The sequence below is a fragment of the Oryx dammah genome, unplaced genomic scaffold (assembly GCF_014754425.2).
Source record: "Oryx dammah isolate SB20612 unplaced genomic scaffold, SCBI_Odam_1.1 HiC_scaffold_18, whole genome shotgun sequence".
Classification (NCBI taxonomy): Eukaryota; Metazoa; Chordata; class Mammalia; order Artiodactyla; family Bovidae; genus Oryx; species Oryx dammah.
Window position 1 is genome coordinate 81248427 of NW_024070202.1, and position 17354 is coordinate 81265780.

The 17354-nt window shown below is 33.8% G+C and overlaps 2 protein-coding genes across 3 annotated transcripts in view; one reads left to right on the forward strand and one right to left on the reverse strand.

Moving 5' to 3' along the window:
* Positions 1 to 17354, forward strand: part of LOC120877257 (M-phase specific PLK1 interacting protein) — a 55650-nt gene that overhangs the window by 20185 nt on the left and 18111 nt on the right. The gene's annotated exons all lie outside the window — the stretch shown is intronic.
* The window catches only part of CDK13 (cyclin dependent kinase 13), a 127961-nt gene continuing 112188 nt past the window's right edge, over positions 1582 to 17354 (reverse strand). Inside the window, exons 11-14 of one of the 2 annotated variants that reach the window (XM_040259488.1) lie at positions 16675 to 16806; positions 10748 to 10953; positions 7220 to 7672; positions 1582 to 6635 (exon numbers count right to left, since the gene is read on the reverse strand). In XM_040259488.1, coding sequence (XP_040115422.1) covers positions 5785 to 6635; positions 7220 to 7672; positions 10748 to 10953; positions 16675 to 16806 — 1642 coding nt within the window. In that variant the 3' untranslated portion in view covers positions 1582 to 5784. The remainder of the gene's footprint in view (positions 6636 to 7219; positions 7673 to 10747; positions 10954 to 16674; positions 16807 to 17354) is intronic. The other variant, XM_040259489.1, reaches the window with a different exon arrangement.

The following is a 17354-nucleotide window of genomic DNA, read 5'->3' on the forward strand; positions in this document are numbered from 1 at the left end:
CTTCAGTATCCCTGCCTGGAAAATTTCATGGATGGAGTAGCCTTGCAGGCTAACAGTCCATGGGGCTGCAGAGTCAGACATGACGGAGCACAGCACATACAAGCAGACTAGCTTAAAATACATTATCCATAACAATATGAAGAGCCCATTTCTAGAAGCAATAACAAATTTTGGAAACTCAAAAAACCAACCTGTCAGAACCATAGTAAACTTTCAGAAATTTGAGGAACATGCGAAAAGCAAACAAAACAAAAACCCTAAACAACTGATACGTTTCTAGTTAAAACCCTAAAAGGATGCCTGATTTTCATCAGTCAAGTGACTCTGAAAGTAACAAGAAAAGATCGGCAGAAATGGACGAGAAAGCTTTGGGGAAAGGGACAGTTAAACTATCTTCTGTCTCAAAACAAACACTATTTCCTGCTATAGGTGCTACACACAGTTTATGAAGAAAAAATGCAAAGGAACTTCTACCAGAAAGGAAAGATCAGGGGTGGAACATAACTGAAAGCTCAGAAACAGACCCAAATAAGACACAGGATATTTTAAAACTAGGGATAGGATGAAACTGCTTAACAAATGCTCTTGACATAATTAATACAGCCATTTAGATAAAGTATAAAGTTGGACCCTTTACCTCACAAGATTTTTAACAATTTAACAAGAACAGTTTAGAATTAAGCAAAAAAGCAGAAAACCAAACAGTAAAATAAAATTGTGTAAAAAGTAAAATAACCTTGGACTAGGATAAACTTTTCTAAGAAGAAACCAAAAGGAAAAGAGGAATAGACTTGACTACATATAATTAATAAATTTTTCTTTATCAAGATACACCACACAGTATTTTTAAGGTTACAGTTTACAAAGGCTACCCTCTTTATATAAAAAGCTCTTCCAAGCTACAGGCAGAAATGCCTAATAACTAAAAATATGAATAGTAAATGAAAATGACTTCTCACCTGTCAAACTGGCAATGATTCAAAATTTTTAAATACCCAGCATAGCTAAGTGGAAAAGGAAAGTAACAGGAATGTAAAACTTGCCAACCTTTCCTGAGGGCAATGTAGACATGGCAGAAGTTTAGATGTGTACAACGCATACCAGCAACTCCAAGGAAATTATATTTGTGCTTCTACTTACGTAGATTTTCCCTCACGTTGTTATTTGTAACAGAAAAGTTAGAAATATTTTGTGTCTAGCAATGAGGAATTAAGTTATGGTTATTCTATAAAGGAGTAATTTATAATCACTAAAAGAGAGCAGATGAATTACTGACAAAGATGGATCTTCACAAAATATTAAATGAAAATAATTACAAAGCTATGGGAAGTATAATCCCATTGTTTTAAAAGTTACCCATCAAAGAGAAAATATTAGTAGTGGTTATCTCTGTATGTGTTCCTACATTTTTGAATATGTAAATATATAAGAAGGAAAAAAATAAGGGTTCCAGGTTTAAAGTATTGTCTGTAAAACATGACACAACAGTTATAACAAATGGTATATTCTTCACATCAGATCAGCATATTTCTGAGTCTATTCTGTATATGAGGCAAGAAGAAAACAAGGATAAAAATAGCCTGGATTTTTAGGGCAGTTTATTTACAGACTATCAAATACAGTCTTTTTTGTTAAACAAATGGCTTATATTAAACACACTGGATTTAGGAGTTACGAGACTTTACTAAAAATTCTTGCAAAAAAACCACACCTTGACAACAAATTAACTGAATTGTGAAAAAAATATAAAGTGATTCACTACAGAGCCTCATTTTCAATGTGGTATTTCAATTAGAAAATTCTTTTTTAATGGGACATTTGATATGGTGAAAGGAATAAAACCCACAAAATGTTATTCTACATAATTCAAAGAGCAAGTTCTTTCCAATAATTTTGTTTTCCCCACCTTCAACTGGATCCCCTGACAGCTTTTTTCTTAATGGCTCTTAGTTTTAATTACACTAGAAACAGTTTAATTACAAACTTGAAAGAATTTAAAAGCAATTTTGCAGGTCTGCTGATACCGATCTTCCTCCTACAAACAGAAAATAAGTTTAAATATTTAGTCTTACTATCTAATTGTTAGATAACTATTCTCTTAAAAAAGAAAATGAGGAACCTTCCTTCTAAAGACTATCCATGTATGAAATAAACTGTCTCTATAGGCTCCTATGTTTTCTAAAATTTTATTTGCCTATTTTTTTCTGAGGCCTTTTTTTGACTTTTTAAAGTCATCTGTTAAACTAGTTGTTCAGTATTTTAAATTTAATTATTTTAACAAAAGCATTTTAACAGTTAATTTTCTCATTAAGAAGCATTTACTAGAGAATTTAGATATAGCTAAGAACAACCCTGGTAATCCATCTAAATCTTATTTTTCTTAGCTGTAAAGAAATGGACCAGATTTTAGACTTTGGGGACATCCTATTCAGACTTTTAAAATATCAAAATCATAAACCCAGGGAATCACTGAATCTTTATTCAAATCTCATATTTCAGCTTTACCTAAAAAGAAAGGCAGGGGCCAGGTAAGGGAGCCTAGGGAGAAAAATCATCTAAAATTGGATTAAGTTCATACCAAATACAAAAAAACCTTAACTCAGAAATACCAGAAAGATTAGTTTGGAAGTATTTAGGCCATTTATCTTCTATTTTTCTTAAGAAATCTTGATACTTCCTACCAATTGAGCTGCAAACTAGTCAGATCCAATTTAAATTTTGCTTTTATCACTGAATTTCCAATTGTTCAATTTTTCCAGAACTTTGTCTCTATTCAAATTTGACTTCAAAATTTGACACAGACACATTTTCTTTACTTTCACTTATGTGTAATTTAGATACAGCTGAAGAGCTGCAAATACTACTTCGATTTTTAATATTCCTGCTCACTATCAGTCCACCAGAAGTATTATTTAAAGCCTTTCATGTTGATTGATGTACCCCAAGTAGAATAGTACCTGGCACTTGGTAGGCACTGAATATTTACATAGAGTTAAGCTCTGAATCATAGCTAAAGCCCTATCCTAATTCACATTCCACAAACTATTAATCAATAAACCCCTAACATGAGTCTTTTAAAATTTCATGGATGACCGGGGCTCTCCAAAAAATAATGGATTGAAGACTTGGGAAACATACTGAGTTACATGCAGAAAAAGCTGCTGTATCAAGAAATACATAATGGAATTTCACATGGGAAATATTTTCTTCTTTTAGTAGGTCAATTTTTTATATTTTCATCTCATTTGCAATCTGACTTACCTGTTTCTTCCCCAAAATATTTTATGCTTCTTCAGTTTCACTCAAGAATACTGATTACTGCAGTTATAACACAAAGAATTGATTTCATAGCCCTGCTCTTTTCATTAATCCAAATTTACTGAAGTATTAGATGATACCGAAGAAGGTATTAAGATTTTTACTACCGTATTTCATCAATTTTAAGAAGCCTTCTTCCATATAAAAACATCTCTGAACTTGGGGAATATCTTAGCCTTGAGTTGTGTTTAATTGGCAACATTTTTCCTAACTAGTGTATCTCACAATCAATGCTGTCTTAGGGTAGTATCAGGAGCTGTAGTTCAAATTTTCGACCTCAAGCAACAATTTCCTTGTCCTCCCAGCCACTTTCCCAATATAAATATATAACTGAAATGTTAGGAAAAACTATCCAAACACAATTCAATTTTATATAAAATATTTAATTTTTAAAACACAGGCTATTCATGTCACATAAATATCTTCAATTTTAGGTTAGCTGCTATGGTCAGCAGAATTATCAAGTGTGACTATTAATAACTTAGATATGGTCACTTATAGGAAAGTCTAAAGCTCTAAGACTCACCATATTAAAATTTCAGATACTTGAATACTGTAGCTATTTTGCTAAATTTCAAAATATTTCTTCACTTTCTGCAATGTAGTTTAAGTTGTTAGTATTCAATATTCAAATAAAAGCATAATAATTTTCTTTCATTCATTTCTTTCTAATAACAAAAAAATTCCATCAAAAGATAAAATGGTCAACTGACATCAACTCATTTTATAGCAGTAAAATGGTAAATTATTCACTTTAAAATAATCCTACTGTCACCAAACTATAATGCTTTCCATATACTGTTTTGAAATGAACGTTCACAAGTCAGATAGAGAGCACAAGATTAAAAGACTGACTTTAGAACTGGAGCAATATTCATTCAATAACAGTTGTTCCAATTTAAGATTCCAATCAAAAAATAAGTTACCAGGAGAACGACTAAAAAACAAAATGGTTAATTGGCATTTAGTGCTAATGGAAACACTGGTTATTTACCTTTGGTTCCTTTCTAGGATTACTATAATGGTACATGTGTTTGAGTGTGCACAAAAAGACTTGATACCATTACAGTTTAAATAAGGGTTAGTCCATCATTCTAAAATGAACTAAAATAAAGTTACTCTAGGTGTGGCAGATGTTGTAGTAAACCTTACAGAAAGTGAGAGAGAGAATAAGAGGGTTTTTTTGCACTACTTTTTCTTTTTACTTTAATAAATTCAATCTAGGCAATGTTTCTAGTTAACCAGTAAAGTGAACAGAGTTAACTGTGTTGAATGGCAATTATATAATTTAAAAAGTGGTATTTGCGACCCCTCCCCCCATGATCATTAACTGAATTATGCAAATTGTTATTAAGCCTTGTTTCTTTGCTATTGCCCATGACAAAAGGAAATAGGGACAATGTGGCAGCCTGAAAGAAAATGATACTCTAAAATGGTCATTTAGCTATTACTTCCCACCATTTCAATGACAAAACTTTTTAGAACTTTTTCTCAGAAGTAACAGAAGGTGCTGATGGGAGCTGGACTTTTATTCTCTGCTCTCACTCCCCTATCAAGAGAAGGTGGTGTTGGAAGGTAACACAGCCCAAAGAAAAGGAGAAAGTGTGACAGGTACAGGGAATGGACCTAACAGGAACTGAACAGGCAGCCCCTGGACACTTGAGAGCCCTCTGCCTCTTCAATACATTGATTCCCTTTAGAAGACAAATGGGTGTAAAGGTTAACTACTTTTTCAGACCTTAAGCTTACCTGTTAAGGCACTTACTTACCCTCCCCACCCCACCCATATTTTTCATATAAAACCCACTATTTCATTTGAATGCATTTTGCTAGGCTATGATAATCTGCAAAATAAAACAAAAATAACATTGACCATTTTTTTTATATAAAACTGTTGCATCAAGAGAAAGGTTGTGTTTTATTTTCTGAAATGAGCACAAAGTACACCTTTCACAATAACACTGAAAGCAGGTGCAAAGACTGACAGTGACCTTTGACTAAAGGTAGCTTTGTAAAAAGAAAAATACCAAATAAATCAGTGCCCTTTCTGATTGTTGTAAAACTGGAGGGGGGGAGGGGCTGGGTGGTTGTTACATAAAAGTTGGTCCAAACTTACAAAAAAGCACAAATGTGCATAGTTCAGAAGATCTGCAAGAGGGCCATAAAAGACTTTTATGTCCCTAAGATTAGCATCCACTTAAAACTGCAAGAATACAAAATAAAATCGTTAACTAGAATTTGTGAAGATGTACAATCAATAGATCTAGGTTTTAGAACAGCATGAATTTAAGCAAAGGTTTTTTTTTTTGTCTTTTTTTTTAAACTATTGTATGCAAGACCCTTTTCCACATAAAAATAAAGCTGTTGTTGAATTAATATTATTCAAGTCTCTTGGATTGCTGCTTTAAATTGCAGCTAGAAAAGTCTTTCCAGATAAAAATGATGTGCCTGAGGAAAAACAGATACTCAGTATGGTAACCCTCTGCCTCGACCTCTGCCAGCTGACGTGCTAATATGTCCCCTGTATCCTTGAGAATACCCAGGTCCTTGGGCAGGAGAAGTCCAGGTCTGTCCATGCATGAGGCCATGGCCACCTGGGTTTTCCTGTAAGTTACCACCATAGTTATAGTTGTGCATCTTTGCTGGCAAAGGATGAGTACTCTCTGGCCCTGTGGAAGGGTCACTGCTGTTTGCCAGCACTGCAATGGGGCCATGGCTATATTCAAATCTATGGTCCTTGTCTCCACTAAACAACATGGGACCTGTATTGAGGTACATGTCTCCGTATCCAGCTACCGAACTGGGAAATGACTCGGAAAAGGCAGAAGGCTGAGGTGGACCACCAGAATGAGATGAAGTAGTACTGTAGTTATCCAAGGACTGAATATCTGAGTTTCCCATGAAGCTACGTCGTTCCAATGGTGGAGCAGAGGCGCTTCCAAGACCATCATTGCTAACATAAGGAGCAGAAGAGAAAGAAGAGGATCCAAAATTGTCCTTGTAGTCTGAAGAAGGTACATAAGTATCTCCTGCTTGGTAATCAATACCACTTTCTCTTTTGGGGTCATCCTGGGGCTGATGCTGAGCAAGGAGCTGTAACAGGGCTGCTTTTACTCCGGCATGAGGGTCAGTTAACGAAGAACTAGTGGTGGGTACATGCTGGTTTTCTGTCCGGTAATCCAGATCTTCTTCAGTGACTGGCGGTGGTTCTGGAGGTTCAGGAGGTCGCTGATCGGGAGGCAGAATACGAGGACGGTCCGGTTCTGGTGTGAGCTCCAATAGCCTCATATCTTGGTGCTGGATCAGGTCATCTTGCCCTAAGTGAAATAAAGGAAAAAAGAGAGTTGAAAGTTACCATGGAGAACAAAATTTTCAAAATACTCCATGTTTCCTAAACGGCATAAGAAGTTCCATCTCTGGCAAAAAAAAAACAACCAACCAACCAACCAACCAAACACTCAAACAAACAAAAACCACCCAAAAGTCAAATGAAAAAAGGTATATTTAAGTGCTAACATTCATTTGAGTTTATGGTGACAGAAAAATTTTATTGTATTTGATTTTTAAAAGTCATCTCAAATGTACCTATCTATGGCTTGAACAAAAGCTACTATATATGTAAAGTTTCTGCTCTGGTCAATCACAGTTATAAAGATTACTTTTTTAGTATAGATTACATGAGAAACATCTACAGCATTCATATGAGTTCTACTACCCACAGACAATTAAAGAATCAATTCCTAGGAGTATACAGACCAAGAAACCAACCTATAACCAGTAACCTGAGTATTTTCAGGACATCAGCTAGCAAAGCTAAACAATACATATTGCAGATAATCATCAACAGCAAGAAAAGAGCGTGAGAGCAGCCAGGCCCGTGGTCTGCTGTCTGCACACTCACCCGACGCCGGCGTGCTAGGTTCTGGAGGTGGCCGGAGCTGTAATGGTGCTTCGTGTCCCGACCCATTTTCCCTCTCTTCCAGCAGCACGTCTTTCTGTTTTGACTGCTGAGCCTTTATTAACTGAGTCAACAGAACCGCAAATGCGCTCTGCACAGCCGCCTGGGCCGCATCAGGCTCCACTTTAGGCTGCATGTTCTGAGAAGAAGGCTGAATTCCTCCCAGTGGTTTCGAAGACTCCTGTTGTGGTGGTGATGGATCTGTCTGTTTTTCACCTGTTGCCAAAATTCCAGCAGGAAGGTTTATTTTATTTAGCTGCTGCTGAGTCTCAGAGTTTACCTTAATGTTCAACACTTGGACAAAATCAGCCATATTAACACTTGTTTTAGACTGTAGTAGGTTTAGCAGAATTGCCAATTCACTGTGGTTTAACTGCTGTCCAGGGCCTGTTTTTACTAAAACAAAATTTGTATTGGTTAGAATTGCCATAATTCACAGCTCCCCCTCCCCACAAAATGCCTCTGTATTACCATACTAAAATGTGTATCTGTGGGACAGTGTTTAAGAAATATTGTGAAAAGGGAATCTTATTCTAGTTCAATTTCATGTACATTTAAGATGTTAAGTGCACATAAGTTAAAACAAAAAAGAAAAAGAACTGCAGCCCATTTTGAATAAATTATCTTTAAGGGTAAATACTTCAAATGGAAAATCAAGACCAGCATTAGAAGCCCATACTATAGACATGACCAGGAAACCGCACCTGTGAATGGGCATTGTGATGATGACAGCTACAATTTCAGGTTACTCTCTGAGCATATCCTTTATTCCTCACAACAACCATATAAGGCATGCTTAATTACTGGCCCCACTTTTAAAAAAAAGAACAAAAAACAAAACTGAAGAAGAAACTGGCATCCAGAGAGACTAAATAACTTGCTTAAGGTCACAAACTCTGTAAGTGGCAGAAATGAGATTTGAACCCAGATATTCTGATTCCGGAGTCTGAACTTTTAACCATTTTCTATACTGCTCATCTAAAATAATGTTTATTTTTTAAGAACCTAACCTTATCTTTGTAGTAAATTCAAACTGGATTTTATAGACTATCTGAAATAATGTCTTTTATTCAAATGCTTTTATTTAAAGTTAAGCCTTCTGGGTAAATTAGGAGCTCATGTACATATGTATGTGTGTGCTTAGTCACTCGGTTGTGTCCAACTTTTTGTAACCCTTTGGACTGATGCCCACTGGGTTCCTCTGTCCATAGGATTTTTCAGGCAAGAATACTGCAGTGAGTTGCCACTTCTGACTCCAGGGGATCTTCCCTACGTAGAGATCAAACCCATCTCCTGCGTCTCCTGCACTGCAGGCAGATTCTTTACCCACTGAGACATCAGGGAAGCCCATTTACATATAACATGGCATTAACTCATCACTTATAAAATAGATCGTCTTTCTTTTTCTAATTATTCTATTTAGACTTGTGATGGTTTATATAGGTTCTTATGTAAACTTACCTGAGTCATACATAACACGAAGGCCCTGTATGTAATACTATATACATTAAGTGATAATACAGATACTGATAAGCAATTTCTATAACCACAGATGACAGACTAATAGAATTCTAAGATGAAAAAATGATGATTAATTCTATTTTTAATATATTCTCTTTACATATTCTAGATATTTATTATTTCTTAGTATTTTTTTAGATTAACTGAAAACAAATTCTTGCCAGTTCTTATGATCTGCAGGTATTAGTAAGGAATTGTGCTTGTTTGCTACCCCATAAGAGCCAGTTTTCCTCATTTTCCCTTTCATTTCTCTACTAGCAGATGCAGTCTCCATGTGAGCTCAGAGTACCCTTTAACTATGGTATCTCATCTACAGAAGGGACATTTTTAGTTCATGAAACTTACTGATGATGTAAAAAAAAAATAGAACTAAGAAGATTCATTCCTATTTCAAAAAAACTAAAATAATAGCAACAGTTTGAATAGAGAAGAAAGAAAAAAAAAAAAACTCTACCATTAACAGAGTTGTAAACATGTAGAGCTAAGAAATAATACAAAATGAGCCCAGATTTCATTTTTAATCAGCTAAAATAGAGTGCAATAACCATCTTCTATTCCTCTAGGCTTGCCAGTGGAATAAGGACATCAGTTCTACGAAGAGAGGTAGAAATAAAGACCTAGTATTTTTCTTAAGAAACATGACAACTGTTACCTGGGACAAGTGACCACCATCCAAATTACTTATAATCATCTCAAAGCTATTTTTAGAAGTAGATGGTATATAAAACAAGTGACACAAACACAAACCAAGAAAACTTCTGTTGCTTCTCTTTTGTCTTTCTCCAAGTTTTACTATTTTAAACATGAAGAGAAATGATATTGAACTTGATATAGATAGTACAACAAAGGTGTTTTCTCCTAAGCTACAAATATTAAGTATTTTCATGTACAAGGGGAATTCACTATTTCAAGAAACTCTGAAGAATATTCTGAAAAACAAGTAATTCATTTTCATATTTGAAGTAACATTAATACTTTATGTAGTCTGACCAAGGTCAAGTCTAAGCTTGAAGATTACATGAGAAAGTATTAAGGTAGTCTTCCTCAAGCTTTCTCAGCTAGTCTACTCTCTATTCATACTTAACCACCAAAAGTTCAATCTGATCCACAGATCTGTTTTAATCAACTAACTCATCGGTCAACATTTACTCATCTCTTAATAAGTTTAGGGCTATTTTTCATGTTTAATAAAACACCACACACAATGTATTTATTTCTTATCTTATCTGTCTTCATTAAAAAAATTAAAGTGAAAGTTTTCTGGATTCTTGAAGCAAAATGAGGGAGTGGATTCTATTTTTTTTTTTAATTGTTAACTAAAAGAGAAAAAACACTTATAACAACACTGAAGAAACTGGTTTCTTATAAAAAAAAGCTTACTCTTATAACAGATTGAATCAGAGGAAAAAATTTAGGTTTCCTCAAAATACCCTTCTTTATCATACTTCAAATCATTTTGGACACAATGTCAGATTCCAGTATTTGAGATTCTGTAAATAGAATGGGAAATATTTTAAAAGTGACCTGAGAACATTATAAACAGTATGAAAGAGCTTTTAGTATGATTTCTGGCTGTTTTCTTGTATCTTTCTTCCTCCTCCTTAGAAACATCCACAGACACTGAACACAGAGCCTCAAAAAACAGTGTTAGTAAAAGGGCTACTGACTCTTGCACCAAGGGAAAAAGTAGAGAAATCTGACCAATCACTAACCATATATAATTTGATACAGTTTATAAATTAATCCTACCTTGAGATTACTATTAATCTTATCTTGCTTGATATTATGTTGCTATAGCAGTGAAACATCTGTACTAGCACAATCAAATAATAAGGAAATGTCAAATTCAGTGCTCAACTTTTAGCCACAAGAGCTTTAACACTACAGCAATATGGTTAATGGCAACCACAAAACAATGTGAAGCAAACCAACCCACGAGGTACTACTGACCAGGTGCTGCATTCGAGTTGCCCTGAGATTTCAGCTGTGAAGACGGCAGCACACTCTGAGGTGTGCTAGTTCTGCTGTCATCCAGGCCCAGAGACAAGTCCTTTCTGGGGGCTTTAATTGTGGAAACATCATCAGTCATGCCCATCTGCTTCTGTCGTCTTCGCTTTTTACTCCATAACTCATGACAGTCTTGCCATAATGGAAGGCTGGGGGAAAAAAGTATTAAATTGTTTGTCAATGGCATCTCTTAACAACAACAACAAAATGCTAATACTTAGTGTTTGCTAATATACAGCAAATATATAGCAAAATGCTAATATACAGCACCAAAGCTGCCACCCCCACTCCCCTGCAAGTTTTCTTGGAAGATTTCACACACAGGTCTTATAAACTCCTTCAACACAAATCATTCACGTGTCTGTATAGGTAAAACCTATACAGACAAACTGTTTTTCTGTGGCTTCTCTATAATCAATGAATAATAACTTAATAAAACTATTAATAAAGAGTAAATGTTCATAAAAGTAGGTTTCTATTATCTTTGGTGCAATCTTTTAAAGCCAATTCTCACACTGTACATCATACACTGAATAGGACATGAAAAAAAGGTGAAAAATATGCCACTTGCAGAAAATAGAGAATTAAAAAGTAGCAGAGACTAGGACATAACGTCTGTGAAAAACTTTCTAGTACAAGCTTTTTACTTTTTGATATTCTCTTATTTGCTTCTATAATCAAATGCTCTAGAATTAAACTGATGCTAAAGAGGAGTTTCAAAAACAAATTATAATCCAGGCTTATCACTTATACTTATCATTGAGTTTTGAATAACTAGCAACTATCAAAGTTATCCACAATTCTGAAACAATTTTTTGTGTAATTTCACAGAATTCACAACACTGAAGAATAATAACTTTTGCTTAAAAAAGACACAAATATTTGATTTATATTTTCTTCTTACCCTAATAAAAAATCCAATGGGAAGTTACTATGATATCTATTTTAAAGATAAGAAAATTGAGGCTTGGAAAGGTTAATAAACTTGCCCAGAATATCTATAAATTCCCTTAAGCAGCCCCAACCTAGTCTTCAACCTGGATATGTTTACCTCTAGGGATACAAGAATATTTTCTGATGGAGTACACCTGAAATTGTTCTGAAAGTTCCATATTCATGTGTCCGCTTTCCTAAAACTGATCTTTGAGAAGGGCCTGCATGTTCAGAAAGTTCTTTCACACGTCCTCTTTCACAGTTTTATCTCATGTTATAAAATAAAGGCATATGCAACAATATTGTCGAATCTTAGCAGTATAATATTAAGTTAAAAAAAAAGTCATTCCCCAAAGATTACAAACAGCATGACACTCATAAAATTAAAAGCAACTAAAATTGTAAAATGTAACTTTTTATGAGTACATTTAGATGGCAACAAAAAGTATATACAAAAGAAAACAGGGATGATGGTTACCTCCAGTGGAGGAAGGCAAGGGGGATAGGTCATGGTGGAGAGGATACGATATGAGTAAAGTAAGTTATTGTCAAGGTTCGAGCTTTTATTCAGTAAGTTCATGGCTGCTTATTAACATCATTTAAAATAACTAAGTGACTAAAAGAATAAAAGAGAGCCATGCATGGACCAATGATGAGTGACACAAGAATTATGATTAAATCAACTCTATGCACCTGAGGTCCAAAAACAAAACAAAGGCATACCTCTCAGTCATCTTACTATGATGCATTGCCTCAGCGTGTAAAAACCTCCTGGAGTAACAAACAAAGGGACAATTTGAAATATTGATATTGGGAAGTTTTAAGGCATCATAAACCTGCCAAAGACTTTCCTTTCTGTATTTGTGTGTGTGTGTGTGTGTCTGTACGTACGTGTGTTATAAGGTATGTAACCTTAGCCACTGTTGGGGTTATTCTGAATTCAGACATACTGCCGTACTGTACTAAGGAGGCTAGAGTGATTTTATTTTTTTCCATGCTGATGTTCAGAGAATGCATTGCTCTTGTAGAAGAGTCCCATAAGAATAAAGCAAAGAAACCCACTATAAAGGGATTTTGTTCCCTTTCACAGTGTAAAGGTAAGAGATTTGTTATGGATGATCTCAACAAATCAGGACAGGTAAACATTACCCGTAATAGGTTAGTGATGCTATTAGATGTACTGGGAATGTTTCCAGGACAACCAAATTTTTAATGTGCTCTTTTCTAAACGTTCAAATACAGGCTCAGGCACTTGCTTACTGTGTCTCATAGGCAAGTAACTTGACCTCTGTGCCTCACTTTCCTTATCTTTAAAAATGGAGTTAACAAAACAATCTACCTTGTGGAGTAGAAGTAAATGTATGTTAACATATGTAAGCACCTGGACAGCGCCTTTCACACAGCAAGCATTATATTCATGTTTCATCATTCAGAAAGGTAGTTTCAAAGTATTTTGTATTTAATTATATCACAAAATATTTATTCCATTTACAGTTGATCATATTTATCTTATGAATTGTTTAAAGCCTTTTACTTGCTTTTAAGGAAAAATAAAATTATAGACTAGCTGCTAGCCTAATCCACTTTTTAGCAAAGTGCACTATTTCATTAAATACATTAAAAAAGTTTGACAGGATATCTAGCAAAATTAATGAAATTTATTTTTAATACCGTACTCATTTGATTATCCCTAAAAAGCTGTTAACAAGAGTTTAATACATACGCTATTTCCCAAAGGAATACCAATGCCTTTCTTTATAGTTCTCACCTTCACATTTTACAATTTTAACTACCATTACCATAAGAAAATAATAAAGAGATGTGTTATACTATTTATATAGCCTTTTATTTAAATATTAGATCAATATCATCATAATTTCAACCCGACTGCTTTAATGATGTACCTAACAACGATAAATCCCATAATTTATTACTGGTTGAATAGAATGTTCACCAAAATGTGTACTAACATGTTTATTTTTAATGGAAAAATATAGTCCAGTGTGTTCTGATAAAAATTAAATCAATTTAGGTTATGTGTTTGACAGTATGAACAGAGTTTCCTATTAGGTTATGTGGCAAATATTTTCCATAAATCAAATGGGATGCACCTACAGTTTCAAGATTCTGACAAAAGCATATATTTTTAATATGTAATAAGAAATACAATTTAACAAAAGTATTAATTGGTTAAGTAGCACTGAAATTACATGTTGACTTCCTAAGTGCAAATAAAAAGTAAAAAGCATAAGAAGTCATGTAATAAATATTGGTAAAGTTCTTTGGTTTATTCTCTCAAAATTTGAAAAAAAATAAATGATTAATGACTGGTTAAGCAATCTTTTGCAAGTCATGTGGTTTCTAATTCTCTGCTGTCAAGAAAATTAGAGAAAGAATCTTAAGTTGACATCTGAAAAGTCATTAAAATAATTTTTGATGACAGAGCACTGTGATCTTGGGGACATAATATGTAAGAAGTTCAAAAAACTCAGTGATTTAAATATGACAAAACTCCATCCAGTCTCAAATGCTTATTTTTAAAGAGTACTTACAAAATTTTTTAAATTACCATTAATGTGGAACTACATCTCATTCTAGAATATGTAACGTTAATTAATAGATATGCAAATCACTTGAAAAAAAATCTCAAGTCTATTTCATTATGGTTGCATTTCTGATAAAATCTACTATTAGTTTCTTTTTTTTTTTTTAACTAAAATATACACTACTGATTAACTAAGAAGAAAATGCTTTGTAGTCAGAGGAAATGTTTAAATTAAATTCCCACTCATATATACATATACCTGTTTTAAAGAAGTACAACAGGGTCATCAATAAAATATTTTCAAGCATAAATATATGCTACATTAAAAACCTGCAGAAGCAACGTAAGTTCATACACACACACAAAAACCCAATGATGTCCAGTTGTTGAAAAGCCTGTTCATACATTTCTAAGTGAATATTGATTAATATCAAATGCTAAGGTATTTTGACTCCATTAGATACATTTACAAGATAACTGCTGTATTTAAAAGTGTCTACAATTACACACTGAAAGTTGTATCTTTTGCAACTATTTAAACCCTTGATTTTAAAAGTTTAGATGGCAGTTTAAAATGTGCTCAATCCAGTTTTACCAGAATTTTTTTGTGTGGACCATTTAAACCAAGATATCAATTTAGTACTACCAATAATGGGAGAAAAATTACATTATATTCCTCGATGTGATACAGCAAGAAATACTTATCATCACCCTAAGGAGTATTCTTGCTAAAAAAAATATATATATATATACTCTAATTACTGGTTACACTAGTTCTGATCGTAAGGAAGTAATTAAAGCCAGACTGTAGAATGCTTTACAAAATAGCTAGCTCATCAAAAATGTCAATGTCATAAAAAGTCTTCCCTGGAGACTGAAGAGACATGACAACTAAATGAAACGTGTGAGCTTGGAATAAATTCTTCACCCAACCACACCAAAGCAAAACAAACAAAAAACAGAGTATAAAGGCAATTCTTGGGCCAACTAGAGAAATTTGAATATAAACTATTAGATATTTAAATGTTAAATTTCCTGTGTTTCATAATGATTTTGTAGTTATACAGAATAAAGTCCTAGTTCTTATACATAACATGGTGAATGTGGAATGTTATTTCCACAATAATCAAATAGTTCAGGAAAAAAGATAAAGAGTGATAAATATGTCCAAATTCAGTTAAGTGTTGAATCTAGATGAAGAATATATATGAATGCTCATTGTATTATTCTATTTTTCTGTATAGAGTTGAAAATTTCAAAATCAAAAGTTAATAGGGGTACTAAAGCCAAAATTTCAAGACAGCTGACATATATTATAACAAAAAAACAAAAAAAAAAAAACCAATGAAACAATTCAACAGTGAGTGATTCAGGTTCCTCAGCGTGTCAGATGATAGATCCTTTCTGCCTTTCAAAACATCTCACAAAGGTTATTCATATACAGTTCAATAAAAAACTAAAGCCAAGAATGATGGATCTCACAGAACTGTAGTAAGACCAGTTTCATTAATTAAGTGGAAGAGTCAGGATTTGAACTCCAAAGCCCATGTTTGTTCATTCACAATATGCTAACTGTTATTACATGGACCCACTTTGTTATTATAGGAACAGGTTTGCTTTTATGACACTCATCATCATTTTCAAAATTACTAACAAAATTTCTACAAACTTTCCAGGTTCTATCAAGGAGAATGAAATGAACTGGTTTATCCCCTTCCCCAAATCAATCCTAGAGAAATTACAGGAACCACAAAGGAGTGAGAGAGTCAAGAACTCAGCCATTCTGACTCCCAAACTCTATGCATTTCCTGCCTCCCAACCCCCACAACAGACAGTAAAACTCATTCTATACAGGCTTTTGATACTAATATTCCTTCACTCAGTGATAAGAATTTTCTATTGTATAGTCTGCTAAGGAGTATTTCAGAACCTCTTTGTTATAGAACTAACTCAAATTTGATAGCTGGCTTCACTCTTTACTAGATTTGTATTCTTGGGCAAGTTTCTTAACCTCTCTGAACCTGTTTGCATCTCTGTAAAATGGTGATAATAATACCCACTTTCTAAGATTATAAAGATTAATGTACTACATGAGAAATGCTTAGCATAGCACTGAAGATTTTAGCTACAGCAAGTAAATTGATAGAAGCAGTACTACAATAGCAGCAGCAGTGACTTTTAAGAGTTGAACTATATTAATAAAATTAGCTACAGGAAAGCTGATTTTGCTGGTCTGATGTTTAGCTGAACATTTGATGTGCAAATTATATGTACTACTGCTATTCTATTTATTTTTTTTCTTTTGACTTGACTAACCACAGAATAGCTTCATAGTTACATACAGATATTATTAAAATTGTCCACATTTTGCATATGGTAAAAAGTTACTTACTCTGGTGGAGGCATTTTTGAGGGTTCCACATCCCGTAGGAACTCACACTGAAGAGCCTGCTCTGCAGTGCAGCGCTTACTAGGATCCAAGGCGAGCATGTAATCAAATAAGTCTAGTGCGGCTGCAGGAATACTGGCATGAGAGGATTACAAAAGTCATGCGAGTTCTTTTGACTCAAGTTTAATGTTTCTGTAGGAGCTTAAACATTAGCATTTTATAACATGTTTGCAACAGTTTATTCCGATAAGTTACAAAGCTTCCTTTGAGAAATGCTTATTTTTTACATAATTTTGTAAGTATTATTCTAAATAATTTGAAAACTGGAAAACAATAGTATATTTATTACTCTATGGGCAATTTGCTGTTTTAACATTAACTAAAAACTGAACAGAATAGTTTCCTACAACAAAATAAAAAACTGAATTCAAGTATCTTGAAAACAGTTTCATTAAAATTTATCATTGTTAAACTTCTCTCAGGTAAACACTAAATCAAACACACAACCCCAAATAACTGATTTCATAACGATGGTGAAATGCTTACTTGCATGTAGCAAAAGGACATTCAAAATTAAATGATATAGTATAATTGTGATAGGTCTACCTTAGGTCAACAGAGGCTAGAGTTACATTTAGAATTCTAAAGAAGTAACTTTGTAAAAAAATCAATGCAATATGGAT